The sequence below is a fragment of the Scophthalmus maximus genome, chromosome 12, assembly GCF_022379125.1.
Source record: "Scophthalmus maximus strain ysfricsl-2021 chromosome 12, ASM2237912v1, whole genome shotgun sequence".
Lineage (NCBI taxonomy): Eukaryota > Metazoa > Chordata > Actinopteri > Pleuronectiformes > Scophthalmidae > Scophthalmus > Scophthalmus maximus.
In genome coordinates, this window is record NC_061526.1 from 13,615,178 (window position 1) to 13,632,176 (window position 16,999).

Consider the following 16,999-nt stretch of genomic DNA (forward strand, 5'->3'; position numbering starts at 1 on the left):
GAGGACGCGTCCCGTCACTTCCGCCTTCGTTTGAGGCTTCGCGCCATTCTGCTTCCGAGTCGTTAGCGGTTATTAGGCAACTATTGAATAAAACACATGATTGAAATAAACTTGCCTGGTGGACTTTAAACTTTCCAACATGTCTTAAGTCCAGTCTATGTGGACGCGGAGAGAAAAAACGTAACTCCGGCCGTGTGTGAGGACCTGGGGCCATGTAGGAGCATTGAGCTAAATGAGAAAAAAAACACACTCCACCATGTCTGAACAAGGTAAATACGTTTTACCAAAAAGCGGTTGTAATTATTACATAAATAATGTCATAAAGACAGAAGTCTTGATATGAGCAATATTAAAGAAAGTCCTGCACCGGTTCAGGCTAGCTTAGCTTCTGTTCGACGTACGGAAGAAGAAGAATAAAAACACAACAACATTCATTTTAGTCTTTCTGGGACAGACTTTTCTCTTATAGTTGGAATAGCTCATAATCTTTAACTAATTAATTTGTTAGCATCAAACGCATTGAAGTGCCAGTGGTTGAAAAATGCACCTTCTCAGCAGAACAGGCATTCATTGGTTACATTCAGGTGTGTCTTAATCTGTGACGAAAGATCATAACAGACATTATATGAAGCTTTCCTGTAGCTTTTTGAGTGAGAGATCATATTTTTGATCAAATATATATATATATATATATATATATATATATATATATATATATATATATATATATATATATATATTTCAGCCTCTATACCAGTCTTCCAACTGGATATTCGTCAGGAAACGTCATCAGAACTTGCCGTGCTCAAGATTACTCAAATGCTGTTAAATTAGTGTGGTTAACCTGACCGACAATGTCAATAAGGCCCTGATGATTTAGTGATTTAATCATAAATCAACTGTTATGACTTATATAACTTTCACAATTACCTTTTTTTTGGAAAGTAAAAGTATACTGATATACTGAATAATTTCTTCTATCAAACTCCACACCCTATGCTAATTTTCTTTTGCATGTCAATGATACCAAACCCAGACTGGCACCATAGCAAAGAAGGGCTCTGTGTAAAGTACATAAGTTGACATTATATACCCAACTACAAAAGACAATGAGACATTACATGTTATATATGTATGTGATCCAGGAAATCGAATTGAATAAATACAAAAGAACACATATGTTTAATACTGATAAAGAAAATGAGTTAGTTTACTTCTCTACTGAAAAATGCCAAATATGTCCCGGGTCAGTTTGACATAGTGAATATCAGCTGAAAAGTGAACACACAAGAACAAGGACTAAAATACAACCCGGTCTGGCAATAGGCTCTATGGCCGCAGCCATGCAGCCATTTGCTACTAGTGTATGACTTTTGAATCCAGAAATATCCAGTTTCACAGCTTTTATTTTTACACATTTTCTCCCTTTCACAAAATTATCAATAAACCCATAGTTTACACAAGTGCTGCCTGCGCTCTTTACCCACTGTACCAATTGTTTAAAGGTTTCTTATCAATACCTACTACACATTCTATAAAACCTATTGTGTATCAAAAAGGCTTTTCTACACAATTGTTTAAAAAAGAGAAATGCACAGATTGTGACAATGGCCCCGCACAGAAAGTAAGTGTAAACGTGAATATGAGACTTTTTCAAGCAAACAGGCCACTGCCGAACATTTGCTTTAATTCAGGTTCACAAATATGAAGATTTCATTTGGACTTTGGGAAGTTGTGATAAATGTAAGCAACTAATCAACTGATTTAGAAAAACAATAAATAATTGATTTGAGCAAGTATATTGGTAGATTCAATATTTGCGCGTGAGTGTGTGTGTGTTGTATATTCATGTTCAGGAGCGTCAGGGGGCTCTGTAAACAGGTAGGAGAATATGGCTCACGTCTGTGAGGAGAATCTCCTCAATACCATCTCCCATGCCTGTGACACCCAGCGTCCAGATACAAAAACACACACACACACACACACACACGCACAATCTCTCTCTTTCAAGAAGTGACGATAGCTTTTATCTTGTGGTTAGGTGAACAATTCATTCCTCCGGCCCTTTTGACTTCACATGTACCTGCCTGGAATGTTCTCTCTCTCTCTCTCTCTCTCTCTCTCTCTCTCTCTCTCCCTCTCTCTCTCCCTCTCTCTCTCTCAAACACACACACACACACACACACACACACACACACACACACACTTAAAAGGTTTCGGTCTGTTGTCCTGCTTTAGGCTCAGCGTTGAGTGAGGAGGTGATGTGCCAGCACCTCCATTTATCCACAGAGGACTGTCTGTTTCTGTGTCTGAGTGCAGCACACATGGGGCAGTGTGAATAACTTTCTGAAGAGTTTGGCTTTCTTATTTGGGCTTTTGTCTGACTTCTTCCAAAATGTCAGGGGACTCTCTGGTAACAGGCTCATTTGTGACTGCGGACTATGTGGTCTTTGCTCTCATGCTGTTGGTGTCGGCCGCGGTCGGGGTCTACTTTGCCTGGGCGGACAGGGGCCAGAGAAGCTCTGGGGACTTCCTGATGGGAGGCCGCAGACTGACGGCCCTGCCCGTGTCCCTGTCCCTGACCGCCAGCTTCATGTCAGCCATCACGGTGCTGTCAAATCCAGTCGAGGTAAGTAAGGCTACAGCCCATTCCTAAGGGACAGCCATGAAAAATAATTTTGTTTCTTGTTCAGTCTGGAGGATTTATTTTTTTAATGCAAAAAACTTGTTTTGGGTGGCATGAGATACATCAGTGTCCCATTGTAGTTTCCCTGACTTTCCACTTGAATCATACGTAATGGTAGAGACAATGTAACATGTATTGAACATGAACTCATGAGCTATATGCAGAATTATTACACTTCTACTACCTGTAGAAATAGAAGGGCTCATAGGTATCCACATGTCTAAATAACTGAAATGATTTACAGAATACATATTGCACATTGCACAAAGATAAGAAAATCTAAACTTAAATACTTTTCTGTAGCTCTTAATTAACTGAAGTGATGACAACAGGCTGATATTAGACAAAAGGGCAGTATTGGAATAAAACAAAATCAGTGCAACCAGACAATAAGTCTTTATATAAAATCCCACTAGAAATGCTCACTGAACACAAACAATGGGGGATTTCATTCCCTCAGTGTTTACCGGTGTGTGGTGAAAATATGTGGCTCTGTGGTGTTTGCTGGCTACTCCAAAGTTAATAATTGAATTTACATATCCTTTTTTTTCACATGAATAATTCACACTATCCCTTGTGCCTTAGGTTTACCGCTACGGAGCCAGTATTGGGTTATATGGTCTCTCATATGTGATGATGGTGGTGGTCACATCTGAGGTCTTTCTTCCAGTCTTTTACCGGCTCGCTGTCACCAGCACATATGAGGTGGGTGTGCTCATCGAGTTATTTTTTCAGCCTTCATATTGTCTTGTGTCAATGTTATTGTCGTGGTTTGTAGATGTCTAAAGCTGCGAAGGCTGTTAAATGCCTTTCATGAAGGCATTGAATGCGCAAAATGTTTTTGTTTACCTGGGAAATACAAAATTGAAACCAGCCCAGATATTTGACTGCTGTTGTCTTACTGTGCTATTAAAATGGTTGGAGTAAGAGTTGTTAAAAGTGACGAAAAGCACGTCCTTGTTGTAGTCTGACGCAGATATGACCGTGTTGAAACTGAGTCAGGGACAGTAAATGTAAGGTGACATGAGTTTTGTGGTCAGAGCGGTTGCTCCCCTCAAGGAATTCTTAAAAAAACAAATTGTGTGAGATTATTTCTTTGTGAAGCAAGGCCAGAGGTCAGATTGTAACAGTTAATTGGATATAACTTTTTGAATCATCATGCTAAAAAAGAAGTGCTGAACTCACTGTCCTGACCGAAACAGACCACAGCCCTGATACTAATCTCTTCTGTCTGTGTCATGTCTCTGCCAAGTATCTGGAGCTGCGTTTCAACAGAGCAACCCGTCTGCTGGGAACTGCGCTCTTCATTGTGCAGACGGTGAGTGAGGAGCCAGGCAACACATAATTGCAGGGCTTTTGACCCTCTGTGGGTCGCACAACAAATCTGCCACCCGAGGGTCATTCACGTCGGAATCACATCTCTCCTTTGTCGCAGATCCTCTACACCGGAATCGTCATCTATGCCCCAGCTCTCGCTTTGAATCACGGTACGTTGGTTACAGTCCACAGCAGTCAGGATCACGTCACACACCTACATGAGGGCACTTGTAGAGCTGCTTGGTTTTGCTAAGCTGAGCGGTCACTCCTTCTCTCTGCAGTGACTGGTATGGATCTGTGGGGTGCAGTCATTTCCACTGGTTTGGTGTGCACCTTTTACTGCACGATGGTATGTAATGCAACGTGCTCACCTGAGTTTTTATGCTGGGCAGAGTCTGTTTTTCAGAATTTGAATTTCTGGATTGTTCACTTTGAATGTACAGTCGACACAACACCTGTTTGGGCTTTACGTTATTGCAGGGTGGTCTGAAGGCGGTGGTGTGGACTGATGTCTTTCAGGTAGGCTTCTGGATGAAAAACGCCACATATGATGAAATAAAAAACATTACTGTGACAAAAGCGACTCTAAAGTTACGTGAAATGTTCCCCTCCAGCTCGGCGTCATGCTTGGAGGCTTCCTATCGGTTATCATCAGGTCTGTGGTCTTACAAGGTGGAGTCTTCCCCATCATTTCAGATTCAGAGGAAGGAGGCAGACTGAATTTTTGGGAGTGAGTATGATCTTAATATTAAAGTGCTGTGCCTCAGTTACACAGTGGCTAGATTCTAAACTTCTTCTACATTCTTCAACCAACCACATCTATTTCTACTTTCTCAGCCATTTAGGGGAATATCCTGGTCATATACCATTAATTTTGGTCTCTGTGTGGCTTCACTATTTCATGTGAGAACAAGGCCTTCATGTTCTTTGAAAGAACACATTTTTTTGTGAATGCTGTCCATCCGAGGATCCAGTCACTGTTCTAGAAGGGGCTGATAAACAGTCTCTGGAAAAAAATGAAAAGTTCTTGACTACAGGTTTTCATAGAAAGTCAAAGTGATCCTGTTATTCTGTCTCACCAGCTTTGACACAAACCCTCTGAAAAGACACACTTTTTGGACCATAACCGTCGGCGGGACATTTGTGTGGGTCAGTATCTATGGGATCAACCAGGCCCAGGTTCAGAGATACATCTCCTGTAAAAGCCTCACTCATGCCAGAGTGTGAGTATTGTTTTACTGGTGATAGGGTGCATCTACTGTTTGTGTTCTGAGAGGAATTCCCCCAGTCACATTGGTAGAGTTCAACCGCATCTCATTTTGAATAGCTGGGAAACTTCAATGGTTTTGTTCAAGTGCTTTGCCGTATGCATTTCTTCTCTCACCCAGATCTCTGTACATCAACCTGTTAGGCCTGTGGTCCATCTTGCTATGCTCAGTTTTTGCAGGAATGTGCCTCTACTCCGTCTACAAGCACTGTGACCCGTGGACGGCTGGTCTGGTTTCCGCTCCCGATCAGGTAGGCACCGCGATGGACTTGACACGAGCTGTGCTCACCAGAAAAATTTGAGAGATATCCAGCAACTTAGATTTTGTGGGTCATTTTATGTCTCTATTTGACAGGGATAGTGAAGATGGGCAGTGGATGCTGGGAAATAGAGAAGGGGAAGATGTGGTTGATTAAAAAATGTATTTAAATGCGTTCATTTTGAAAAGATCTATGAGAGTCCAAACCTCCTGATGACACATGCGATCCACTGTTACCTTCCCTGCAGCTGATGCCATATTTGGTGATGGACATCTTGGGAGACTACCCTGGCCTTCCTGGACTGTTTGTTGCAGCAGCATACAGTGGATCTCTAAGGTTGATACTGTACAGTACTTGACATTAAAGTCTGTTTCATCATCCCAACCCAATCATTGTTAATTACTTCATTTATTACCAAGCACATTAGCTCATGTTAAGTGCCATGAAGTGTGACTAACAAGAAATATATCAACTAAATTGTGTGGGATTTTGTTGTTACTGTACATCAACCACAGTACAGTGTCATCCAGCATCAATGCACTGGCTGCAGTGACAGTGGAGGACCTGATCAAACCTCACACTCACATGTCTGAGAAGCACCTGGCCTGGACCTCGAAAGGACTGAGTGAGTGGATCGTCCTAGTGTACAATATTCAAGCTGAGTGAGTTGGGATGGTAATTATTAAAGTGTGAAAATCTCTCGTGTCTGCAGGTCTCGCATACGGGGCGTTGTGCATTGCAATGGCTGGACTGGCTTCGCTCATGGGAGGGATCTTGCAGGTAGAGAGGAACAACGTGTACAGTATATAATTATTAATTACACAAACGTCCTGGGGTTAAGGAATCTGCCCCTGCAACTTAAGTGCCGTGTGCCTCTTCCGACAGGCAGCCATCAGTATATTTGGAATCATTGGAGGTCCTTTACTTGGCCTGTTCGCACTGGGTATCTTGTGTCCAATAGCCAATTCCAAAGTAAGTCTGTCCTCTTTTAACTGGACAATAATCCAACACTGCAAAGGAAATGCTTTTAATGCTATTAAGTCATTATTAATGTACCCTTACAACATTTTAAAAATACTGACTACAGTAATGTTGATCTCAAATTACTGGGTCTCTTTCCAAATAATGTATCATAGCGTTTGCCTCTTTACCAACCATTTGAAACTTATGTATACCGTCTTATACCTGATCCTCTGAAAAGAACATTTCAGCATTCTCAGTGATTATAATGTCCTCCAGGGAGCTTTGTCGGGTCTTGTGTCAGGCTTGGTCGTGTCCCTGTGGGTGGGCATCGGAGCCCAGGTATACCCTCCCCCTCCCGAGTTGACCAGGCCCCTGCCACTGACCACTGACGGCTGTAACTTCACCATCACAGGCGGCCTCAACTGGACCTCCACGGCTCTGCCCACGCAACTGATCCCCATCACCACAGCCCCCGCGCACAACGCAGACAGCAGGTTAAGTGTGTAACCTGCTGTGTTGATTAGTAGTTTGACATCATTCACCATATTAAGTATCTACACTTGAACTACGGGGAATTCCGACATGAGCACGATGACATTGTGATATCAAGTTAGGAAGATGTTTAAGTTTTGTGCTTAAGGAGCTTATAGTTTCCATGTAGAAAGACATTAGAAATTGGCTTTTAGACATTTTCTTGGACCTCATGCTATTAAAATTCCATTAGTATGCAATCCTGATTAAGTTTGTTTTATATAAATCTCTGTTGGACAGGCAGTCATAAGGAGAAATTAAAATGATGTTGCCGTAATAGTTTTGTCCTCATGCCTAAGATTTGACTCGCGCATAGTCTCTCAACACGTCTTTTCCTCCGCCACCAGGCCTGTGCTGGCAGATAACTGGTACTCTCTGTCCTACCTGTACTTCAGTCCTATCGGAACAATAACGGCGGTCGGTGTGGGGCTGATAGTCAGCCTGTTCACAGGTATATAAAAAAAAATTCATTCAATCTTGCTGTTGTACTGTTTTGTCGCGAGCTTCAATTTGTTTCCATGTGTTCTTTTGTTCTCACATCAGGAGGCTGGCAGCTGAAGGTGGAACCGAGGCTTACATTAATGAAAGAAGACACAACACTCTATTACCTCATCAGGTGTTTCAAAGACAGAGTAAGTACTGCAGCAGTGAACCACATCAAAATGCTATGGACTAATAACAGCTGCCCGTTGACTCTCGGCTTTGTGCTCTTCCCTATTGAGGTCATGACACGAACAGGACGACTTGACCTGACAAAGGACAGGGAGAAAGAATTTGGCAACACAAATCCTGCTTTCTGTGATGTTGAGCTGGACTTAACAAGAAGCAGCATTTCCCACATGAAATAAAAACGTATATTTGTGTTGTGAAATCGATTCTTATTTTTGTAAAAATGGAAGAAATGTCAATGATGGGGTTGGATAACAGAAAAAAAGGTGTGTAACTTACAACATGAGATATTCGCTGAAAAAAAATCGGTCACTGGCCACTTCTAAACTGAGCACTACATTAAATCCTGCTTAAATCTGATAAAATATTAATTCTGGCGTTTGGGGCAGCTGACCTAACATCCTGTTTGGAGAAATGCTTCAGATACAACCTATAATACTGAAATAGAGTCATTTTTCTTATTTCTAAAATGTCTGGACAGTTATATTGCAGTTAATTAGTACATTGTACGTGTGTACAAGGTGTATGTGTGTGTTTGTGTGTGTGTACCACGGCATGTTAGAAGATTTCCATACATTCATAAAGGACAGCCTGAGTTCAAAGCTTGTATATTGATGCTGCAATTTCCCACAAGAAAGAAATGTGTTAAATCATTGAATAAAACTGATTGCTGGGGTTTATTTATATTCGACATAGGACATCACTGTTTTCAAAACAATCTGTACATTTCTCCAAAAATAGTGCTTAGGTACACAGTCATGTACATTCACTCTTCAAGAGATATGACAATGTATTTACAAATATATATATACATTCAAATACAATATACATGTCACTGTAGGATTCAGTCAGTCTTTACATTGGCCTCCACAGTTTATCACAGACCAGGTGGGTGTCTGCATATGACTTGTCTAACAACACACACGCAATGTTTCAATGAAAAAAACAAAAAGTGCAACATGTGTATAAAAAACATGAAGCTCATACTGTAAAAGTTACATCATCATCATCAGTGTCTGGCACTTTTCCCTTATTTCCCTTATTAGGACGAGTGTTGCGAGTTTATCATTTCTGCAATGTCAGTGTGTTTTCAATAGATGTGTTCGTTCATGACCAAAACTGCTGCGTGATCTGATCGGTTCCCGTTGCCTGTGTTTTAAAAAGGAATAATAATCAGAAATGTGGTAAGCTGTATTGGAGTTGTACTTTTATTCCTCTGGGTCGTAGTACCTCTTCTTCATGGCTCGATACTTCCTGAGGAAGTAGAGAGCCTCGAGCTCCTTGATGACGAAGTCGCCCCGGGCCACCAGCTGTCGGATCTTGTCCGGGTCCGTCTCGTCTCGGTTCTTCACGAAGGCTGCCTTCAGGCGCTCCCTGAAATACGCCGCTCCCTGGGGATACTCTCGGCCGAGGTACAGCAGCTTCACACGGGGACGACAAACTCAGTGTTACACATCATCGGCCAGACGTACACACACGACGCTCGAGTGTAGAACTGACGTGCGCGCGTGTCAACTCATCCACTTACGGTTTTGTACAGTCTCATGACCTCCCCCTTCAAAGGGCTGGCCATAGTCAGGGCACGAGGTGGGCTTTCACAACCCTGAAACGAGAGGGCAGTTGAGGAGGCTGTTGTCAGACGAACAGCAGTGGTCGTGTGAGTGGATGTGAGTGAAGCGTGTCAACCCAGGAAATTAGCACACAACTCTGCACAACTCACAAGCTAGCGAGCGAGCTAGCTAGCTAGCGAGCTAGGTAGCTAGCTTGTGAGTTGGCGTTTACCACTTAGTATAATAATACAAACTATTTAAACAACCATAAAAAAACCTGTTTATTCCTATTTACTCGTGTTCTCTTTGCAGGGTGGCTTTATTCAAGCTGTGCGGAAGACACGTCTCCTTCTTTTCACACTTGTCCTTCCTTTGACGGCTGTTTTTTACACCGGGGTCGTAAATCGCTTCGTCTTTGTGTCGTGAATAATAACAAATGAGTACGCATGCGCGTGGTTACACGTTTCTATGGTTACGCATACGCCAGCGTTTTAGCATCAGCATGGTGAGTCTTTAAGGGTTTTTATTCTAGAACTAAATGCTCCTTTTTACCTTAAACCTTATTATAATGAAATGGTTTAAGCTTCAGGGTTTATCAGTTATAATAGATAATAGTTACACAAAACGCTGAATATAACTTAGGTAACTGATAGATTGACAGCTCTGCTTAGCAATCAATTCTTTCTATTTCCTCATTATTTTCAAATCAACTTCACCCCGTGCCCTGTGAATTCATGTCTTTAAGCATGTTATTCTTACCTCTCTCTCTCTCTCCGTGTTTTTTCTTTCCCGTGAATGATAGGCGCCAGAGAAAGCAAAGTTAAGAGCAAAAGGCAGTCAGCACATTCTGTTTTATGAATGTATTTTCATCTGGTAATCAAATCAGTTCTGTAGTCAGAGATCCAGAGTAAACCAGTCACTGTGTGTCCACCCTTTTCCTTAGTAATTTACCGATTTCCAAGTATGGCAGTGAGCTGCCCCTGTTAAACACTCATTGTGATGTTTTTGTAATTGTTTGAAGTCATCCAAAAAGGAACTTCAACTGTCCAAGGCTCAGAAGGCGAAGCAACATGGTTCAACTGGTGTTCTTCCCTATAGTAAAAATATGCAAAATGATGTGAGGGGCAGTCAGATAGTGCTAACCTTGTAAACAAATACATTGTATTTCTTATGGCTGCTTCACAATAAAGGCTTTCCTATGGTTTTTTTTTGAACAGCTTTAGTGCGGAGACGCCATCAGAAATGTCAAGTTTTCATTCATAGTTACTTGACACACCACTGCAAAGAACTACTTAGTTAATGAAAAAAAAAATTAGGTGGTGGAGTTCTGTGAATTGCTTTATTTTGTGTGTCTGCTTACTCATGTATTTGTGTGTGTGTGTGTGTGTGTGTGTGTGTGTGTGTGTGTGTGTGTGTGTGTGTGTGTGTGTGTGTGTGTGTGTGTGTGTGTGTGTGTGTGTGTGTGTGTGTGTGTGTGTGTGTGTGTGTGTGTGTGTGTTGTAAAATAAAAAATAAAAAACATCAAAACATTCCATTATGATGCAGATGTGATGTCATCCTCATTTGATGCAATGATCAAAGGGACAGACACTCCGGTGTTCTGTGATCTCATCGCATATAACCGGCACTGAATCCTTTCAGAATCCCTTTTGAATTCCAAAGATGGTGGGCAATGACATAGCAACTCATTTAGTTTTTACACTTTTAAAGCATTCAAATGCTGCGTATAATTTAAATCGGGTTAGGGTCTAGGGTAAGAGTCGGGAAAGGGTCCCTTGTAGTTGCACAACAAAGGACAGCTTCTTTTTTTTAACCTATCAAAATGAACAATATATTTTTTTGTTTTTTAAATATATTCACTATAATCAACCAAATGATCACTACAGCTACCTGTCTTCTTTTGCTTTTGGACTGTATGAATGAGACTTAATAATTGAGTTCATAGGAGAATGTTATATTTACATTACCTGGCATAATGCCTTAGTCAGACACAAGAACTGGAGCAATGAAGTTATGATATAGGCCTTGAAAACGTAATGTTATTAAGAGTATTGAGGATCAGCTGACAAGTAGCTTATAGCTGGTTACTCCTACCTGCTGTAAAATGTTGGTATAATGCAATTTGTCTCATTTGGAGGCCTGCAGTGCCAAAAGTGTTGCAGGAAGAACCTTTATTTTCAAGTCTCTTTTTTCTTCTTTGTTTTCATATCAACTTCACCCCGTACCCTGTGAATTCATGTCTTTAAGCATGTCATTCTTTAACTCTCTCTCTCTCTCTCTCCTATTTTTCCCCCCTGTGAATGATAGGCACCAAAGAAAGCAAAGGTACGAGCAAAGGGCAGTCAGCACATTCTCTGTTTCATGAACATATTTTCATTTGATAATGAAATCAGTTCTGTAGTCAGAGATCCAGAGTACACAGAGTCAGTGTGTGTCCACCCTTCTCCTTAGTAATGTACCCATTTCCAAGTAAGTATGGATAAACCGGTGAGCTGCCCCCGTTGAACACTCATTGTGATGTTTTTGTAATTGCTTGAAATCCTCCAAGGGGGAACCTAAACTGACCAAGGCTCAGAAGGCGAAGCTGAAGAAAGAGGAGGAGAGGCTGCGAGAGGAAGGTAGGTCCCCAGTCAGAGATCTGCCCCATGAATTCTAACGCGTGGCAACATTATAAAATTATGATATTTGTTGTAACAAGGGCCGCACACTGTAGACCGCATGGTTAGTGTACGGTATGTGGATTGAAATTCAGCAGAAGAGATTTTTAACCATCGCTGTGAATGAATCAAACTTATTCCCCCAGTTTTAGCATGTGCGTTGAGGTACTTACTGTGTGTGCCTTTGCTTTACAGAGGAAGCCCGGCTACGGGCAGAGAGAGAGGAACAGGAGAGGTTGGAAAGGGAGAGAAAGCAGAAGGAGCTGGAGAGGCTCGAATTAAAGGTGAGTGATCTACATTAAGCAATGGAGTGCGGATTGTCTGTTTCTTTTTCCATTTGAGGGTAAATTCTGTGTCAAACGAACCCTGCTCGGTGAAAACAAGCCCTGTGAATTCCTAGGATAGACCGCTCCTCAAGGAAACTCACAGCAGATGTTTGACTGTTGTGTTGAGTGGGCATATATTTGTAGCAGTGCTCAAGCGTGTCTTTTGCCGTCAGTACAGTGAGAGCAGAGAGGTCGACCTGAATAAGCTACGCCATCTTCTGGAGAAGAATCATACCGCAGTAACTAAATGGAGGGCTGATGCTGCGGAGAAGGCCAAGGTGCGTGTGTTTCTGTCTCTGGGAGTTTTATAGAGACCATTATGTCTTTTTTTTCTCCTGAGCAAACAATGCAATTATGATTACAATAGAGAAATGCAATACTTAAAAAAAAATAACAAACAACAGCAACAGCAAAAAAATGTTGACGGGTATTTTTTTTTTTTCTGGCTCAAACAATATGCAGAAAATAACATGTTGTTTCCAGTGGGATAGGTACATGCGTTGTGATGGTAAACCTGACCCAGCAGTTCAGCAGGATATTTACACATATATCAGCTTATGGAGAGATGACCCAGAGGTCAACATCACACCTGTGCTCCAGCAATGTGACTTCGCTCTCCAGGTCTGTATTTTTTGTAGTGTTTTGTATTTACTAGTCAATGGACAGAATTTGAAAAGGTAGACAATGTACCTTTTAGTGTAAACAAGGCCAATATAGTCCTTCCATATATGGAGTATTTATAAGGAGTGAAGACAAATCCTAGACAATAAATATTTGCTGCGATCTAATGTTACAATATCTGAGAGCAAATTCACTATTGTCCCCGGTAGCTGGTGGAGGAGCTGGAGAGTCTGCTCAGAGAAGTCACAGATCCGAGAGAGGGCCAGAAGTACCAGGAGTCTCTCAGTAATTTGCAGGAGTTAATCGTCTTCAAACAGCAACTCGCCACTGAGGATATCCTCAAGGTACGAGGATTAAAACTGCCCGTGTGCTCGCATCGGTAAATCGGTGATTTACCATAAGTGTACGAAGCAATATTGCAAACCCTGTGCGTAATGGATTTCTGCGTCTCCTTGGTTACAGAGGGCCAACGACAACATTGACACCGAAACGGGCAACATGCAGTCGGTGGTGAAAGATGACAACATTACACTCTGTCTGTGGGCCAACTTCAAAAAGAATCCCAGGTACGGCTGTGGCAGAAACTGCTACACATATACAATATGGATATGTGACAATTAAAAAAAGGTCTGCAGCTGGAACATTTAGTAATTGTCTCCATGTCAAACTGGTCCGTGCAGGTTTAAAGAATTTAACTTTGAAGAGGTCGGCCTCGGCTTCGAGCTTCCCAAACAGTTGGCTGTAAGCGATATTGTTGTACGGATTCTCCACACGCACTATGACCACCTGTCCCTGCTTGCCAGGATGGCTCAGCTGCAAACACACACACCTAGCCACAGGTCTGATGGTAATCTCAACACAACAATTACCATGGTTTCCCGAAGCGTAACAATAACATTTTAACACCATTATTCTTGTCTCGTCCCAGATCGCTTGCAGGGGGCGACGAGGTTCAAGCAGAAATCGATCTGCCTGAGCAGGGGGAGGCAAAAGACGCTGGGCAGGCGCAGGAGGACGCCGGGACACAGCAGCGGAGAGTGGACGAGGAGTCGCAGTCCGTCCAAGGATTAGAAGACAGGAAGGTTGAAAACGACAGAAAAAAAGGGACTGGGCTGGATTCCTACATTCAATGAGATGTTTTCATTCTTATTGTCAATGTTTCCCACAGAGTGCAATCAGTCTAAAGTCGAGGACAAACAGTTCCCAGCTTGCAGAAGGCAGAGGGAGCCAGATACTGACACAGATGGAGGGAGTCAGTGGTAAGATGCCCAGCCTTACACTTAGAGATGCTCCATATTTATACACCATATCCATATCTGTCTGTACAGGATTTAAAACTGATTGAGAGGGTTTCTGACACATAGACTAACACTCCATAACAACTTAATCAAGGATACTAACTATTTTTAATGCTGATGAGGGCTGTCCATCAATAATTGTTGTAAATTCTTTTTTTCTCCCTCTCAGATGAGGGGGACTTGACCTCTTCCTCGGTGCAGGGCACAGTGGTGGACGTCAGTGAGATTGTGCAGGTGGTGGACTTGATGGAGTACACGCCTCTGGGTGGGGTCTTCTACTATGATGTGTTCTGCCTCCCACCACAAGCCCGCCACGTCCATGGCTGGGAAATTAGACAGGTGAATAGAAAAGAGTATCCAGTGCCTTCGTTCTCCAGTCGCTGCTGCTGGCTCCCACATTTTGCTTTTCTCCCACACCACATCCTCCACAGGAGCTGGACACAGGGCTGCAGGTGTTCCCCTACCCCACAGAGTCGTTGGACTTCGATGACAACGAGCCCGTCACCTGCCCGCCTGTCGGAGTGTCTGTGTCGCTGCCCGACTGTGTCGTCTTCTTGGAGACTCCCCAAGTGGCTCGCTGGGATGCTGCAGGTATAAGACCGACAGGAACACACACTGTGTAATAGTCGTAACAGATCAGCTGCTTGAATTTCATTTCAATCCACCAAATAGTCACACAGTTGGGTCTCTCGCCCAGGTAAACAGTGGCGGATGGATGGCATCACGGATGTCTCTTACGAGAAGGAAGAGGCCAAGGTCACCTTCAAGATGGGCTCCTTCCAAGCTTTTGTTCTGATGCAGGACACTTACGCCAACCTGCCCTTCCAGAGCTGGGAACTCAGGCCACTGGACAAAGACTCTGCTGTTTTCACTGTCAACGGAGCACTCATCGACCTCAGCATCACGATCCAGGTAGGCAACGGGAAAGCACTGTGCGCACACAAACAATTTCTCCGGATTTATGCGTAAAGTTTGTGTCCAACTCAATGGCAGGGTGACCGGTGCATGCTGCAGACCGAGCAGGAGAAAGGCCTCTCTCACCTCCAAGGAAAGTGGATGAGCTGCCCCGTCCTGCAGAGAGCCATGCTCAGCGCAGGGATCAACATCTTTGTGAATGAGTACACTGACAAATATGTCAGCTCCTTTGGCAAGGTCTGTTTCTTTTTCCTGTTGGCTTTCAGAATAAAAGAAAAACCTGAACAAGACCCAGACTTGAGCCAGCTTTTTAACTCAAGTTATCATAGCAGTCAAGTTGCTGTGGGGCTGCTCTCAGGCACAGCATTGCTTTAAATGCTAACGGCAGCATGCCAACATGCTCACAACGATAACCCCAACATGATGTTAAGCAAGGTCACGTTAACCATGTTCACAGTCAAACCAAAGTATTGGACAAATGAAATGAAATGTTGTGCCTGATGATGGTGCTAGATGGAAAGTTAAGGGATTGCAAAAGTTCATATAGTTCATATTGAGTGGGATGTGAATATATGCGCCAAATGTCATGGCAATCCATCCAATAGTTAAAATATTTCACTGAAAGTATCAACCTCACGGAGATGCTAGATGGAAAGCCAGGGGATCAGCAAACTCATCAGGATAAATCCTCTGTGGACCATGAATGTCAGTACCAAATTATCAGCGAATTAAAGCGGTCGTTTGACCAACTGACCTTTCTAGCACTGAAACAATGCTGCTAGCTTGGCTTGAAAATATTAATTTAACTAATCTGATTCATTTAAAGGTACAAAGACAAGGGTGGGTGTTAACTTCTGTGTCAACGTATTTCAAGATATACAAAGCGTGATATACCGTAAACATAAAAACCAAAACAGTTACAACTAATGCCACGAAGATTCACTCCATTAAAATACTATCAGAGCTGCAGCAATTAGTAGAGTAAAATAAATTTGATGCATTAGATTACAGTCCAGAATGTTCTACACCTTTTCAAATGTGCTGTGCTATTTTTTCCTCTCCTCCTCAGGACCCACTTACAGAACATGCCGCCTATGAACAGATGGCCCTCTTCGCCTCGGCCTGTGCCTTCTCGTGGAGCAAGTGGAATGCTGAATGTGGAGCCGGGCATCTGGTCATCCAGGTATGAAGATACGGCTCCTTTAATTTAACATTTGACCCCGTCTTCCTCCCACTGTGGAATGGCTGATTGCCGCTTGAACTCCCCTGCACTTGCTGAGGGCCATTCCCACCACTTCCTGCGGCTGGCGCCCATGACAAATAATTAGGTGTTGTTAATTCAGCGACAAGGACTGCACGGCGAACAGCCGCTGGGAGTTTACGGTGCCACCTGGGCGACTTCAACACGAACAGATCCGACACTTAGAAACTTGCAAATACAGGCAAAGCAGGGCAGAGATATAACATGTCTCAAGAATGAGAAAGAGGGAAGAAGTGTCAGAGAGACGACAGTGAGGTTATTGCCCATAAGCTGACAGACCTGAATGTAAACATCACATTTACGTGTCAGTCCTCTGTCCCCCGTATCTCCTTCTCTGACAGGGATGCGAGCACCATGGCAGCGACACTGTGCCTAAGGACTCGTGGAGTCTTTTCCTGCTGGGTGCTCAGAGGTATCACAAGCTGGAAATTACAGAGAAGAGTGAAGCCTTCTCTCCAGACCATGACCCTGGCACTGATTGTCACTCCACCTTCATCCACATGCTCCAGGACAACATGAGCGCCGATGGCATAGCCAGGACCAGAGGATCCAATTATCTGTTCGTCGATACCGTACAGAATCTGCTCTGTGCCAGCAGGCCCCTGATGCATTCCTAAACCTGCGTAAAATGACTTGGTTGTTTTTAAATGAATTAAATATGTTTTTAACACCTGAATT

At 42.9% G+C, this 16,999-nt stretch overlaps 3 protein-coding genes across 12 annotated transcripts; 2 read left to right on the top strand and 1 right to left on the bottom strand.

Annotated features, from left to right (window-relative positions):
* Window positions 1-42: 42 nt before the first annotated feature.
* On the top strand, window positions 43-8,309 carry slc5a8 (solute carrier family 5 member 8). The gene is made up of 18 exons (XM_035649498.2): window positions 43-269; window positions 2,403-2,629; window positions 3,272-3,391; window positions 3,939-4,004; window positions 4,122-4,173; window positions 4,285-4,352; window positions 4,484-4,522; window positions 4,618-4,733; window positions 5,086-5,226; window positions 5,392-5,521; window positions 5,778-5,866; window positions 6,046-6,155; window positions 6,243-6,310; window positions 6,416-6,502; window positions 6,770-6,987; window positions 7,372-7,475; window positions 7,568-7,656; window positions 7,747-8,309. Exons 1-18 carry the CDS (start codon window positions 233-235, stop codon window positions 7,870-7,872), a joined length of 1,887 nt encoding a protein of 628 aa, XP_035505391.2. The 5' UTR covers window positions 43-232; the 3' UTR covers window positions 7,873-8,309.
* A 42-nt stretch (window positions 8,310-8,351) lies between these two features.
* On the bottom strand, window positions 8,352-10,050 carry lyrm5a (LYR motif containing 5a). 5 transcript variants are annotated; one of them, XM_047335972.1, is made up of 4 exons: window positions 10,003-10,050; window positions 9,222-9,296; window positions 8,924-9,114; window positions 8,352-8,842 (listed from the first exon to the last, which is right to left on the bottom strand). In XM_047335972.1, exons 2-4 carry the CDS (start codon window positions 9,264-9,266, stop codon window positions 8,773-8,775), a joined length of 306 nt encoding a protein of 101 aa, XP_047191928.1. In that variant the 5' UTR covers window positions 9,267-9,296; window positions 10,003-10,050; the 3' UTR covers window positions 8,352-8,772. The 5 variants fall into 5 exon arrangements, with proteins under 5 accessions (XP_047191928.1, XP_035505421.1, XP_035505429.1 ...); XM_035649528.2 differs by lacking the exon at window positions 10,003-10,050 and adding an exon at window positions 9,539-9,679; XM_035649536.2 differs by lacking the exon at window positions 10,003-10,050 and adding an exon at window positions 9,521-9,655.
* dnai7 (dynein axonemal intermediate chain 7) lies at window positions 8,995-16,997 on the top strand. 6 transcript variants are annotated; one of them, XM_035649465.1, is made up of 17 exons: window positions 8,995-9,105; window positions 11,551-11,712; window positions 11,792-11,861; window positions 12,096-12,184; window positions 12,405-12,504; window positions 12,710-12,847; window positions 13,057-13,191; window positions 13,310-13,413; window positions 13,528-13,686; window positions 13,776-13,929; window positions 14,016-14,106; window positions 14,315-14,484; window positions 14,577-14,736; window positions 14,843-15,057; window positions 15,139-15,297; window positions 16,130-16,243; window positions 16,663-16,997. In XM_035649465.1, the coding sequence occupies exons 6-17, from the start codon at window positions 12,722-12,724 to the stop codon at window positions 16,936-16,938; spliced, it is 1,863 nt and encodes a 620-aa protein (XP_035505358.1). In that variant the 5' UTR covers window positions 8,995-9,105; window positions 11,551-11,712; window positions 11,792-11,861; window positions 12,096-12,184; window positions 12,405-12,504; window positions 12,710-12,721; the 3' UTR covers window positions 16,939-16,997. The 6 variants fall into 6 exon arrangements, with proteins under 6 accessions (XP_035505358.1, XP_035505333.1, XP_035505342.1 ...); XM_035649440.1 differs by lacking the exon at window positions 8,995-9,105 and adding an exon at window positions 9,731-9,748 and having other exon boundaries at window positions 11,551-11,568; window positions 12,400-12,504; window positions 12,689-12,847; XM_035649449.1 differs by lacking the exon at window positions 8,995-9,105 and adding an exon at window positions 9,731-9,748 and having other exon boundaries at window positions 11,551-11,568; window positions 12,400-12,504.
* Window positions 16,998-16,999: the final 2 nt, after the last annotated feature.

What these genes read in the sequence shown, in the direction of transcription:
- dnai7 (XM_035649440.1), top strand. An exon ending in TGGAGAGGCTCGAATTAAAG is followed by an intron (nt 12,185 to 12,399) that starts GTGAGTGATCTA and finishes TTTTGCCGTCAG; the next exon opens with TACAGTGAGAGCAGAGAGGT. An exon ending in ATGTCAGCTCCTTTGGCAAG is followed by an intron (nt 15,298 to 16,129) that starts GTCTGTTTCTTT and finishes TCTCCTCCTCAG; the next exon opens with GACCCACTTACAGAACATGC.
- lyrm5a (XM_047335972.1), bottom strand. Translation starts at nt 9,266, where the DNA reads ATGGCCAGCCCTTTGAAGGGGGAGGTCATGAGACTGTACAAAACC. An exon ending in TCATGAGACTGTACAAAACC is followed by an intron (nt 9,115 to 9,221) that starts GTAAGTGGATGA and finishes CCCCGTGTGAAG; the next exon opens with CTGCTGTACCTCGGCCGAGA. An exon ending in TATCGAGCCATGAAGAAGAG is followed by an intron (nt 8,843 to 8,923) that starts GTACTACGACCC and finishes TTTAAAACACAG; the next exon opens with GCAACGGGAACCGATCAGAT.
- slc5a8 (XM_035649498.2), top strand. Translation starts at nt 233, where the DNA reads ATGAGAAAAAAAACACACTCCACCATGTCTGAACAAG. An exon ending in AGCCTCACTCATGCCAGAGT is followed by an intron (nt 5,227 to 5,391) that starts GTGAGTATTGTT and finishes TCTCTCACCCAG; the next exon opens with ATCTCTGTACATCAACCTGT. An exon ending in TCAGGTGTTTCAAAGACAGA is followed by an intron (nt 7,657 to 7,746) that starts GTAAGTACTGCA and finishes TTCCCTATTGAG; the next exon opens with GTCATGACACGAACAGGACG.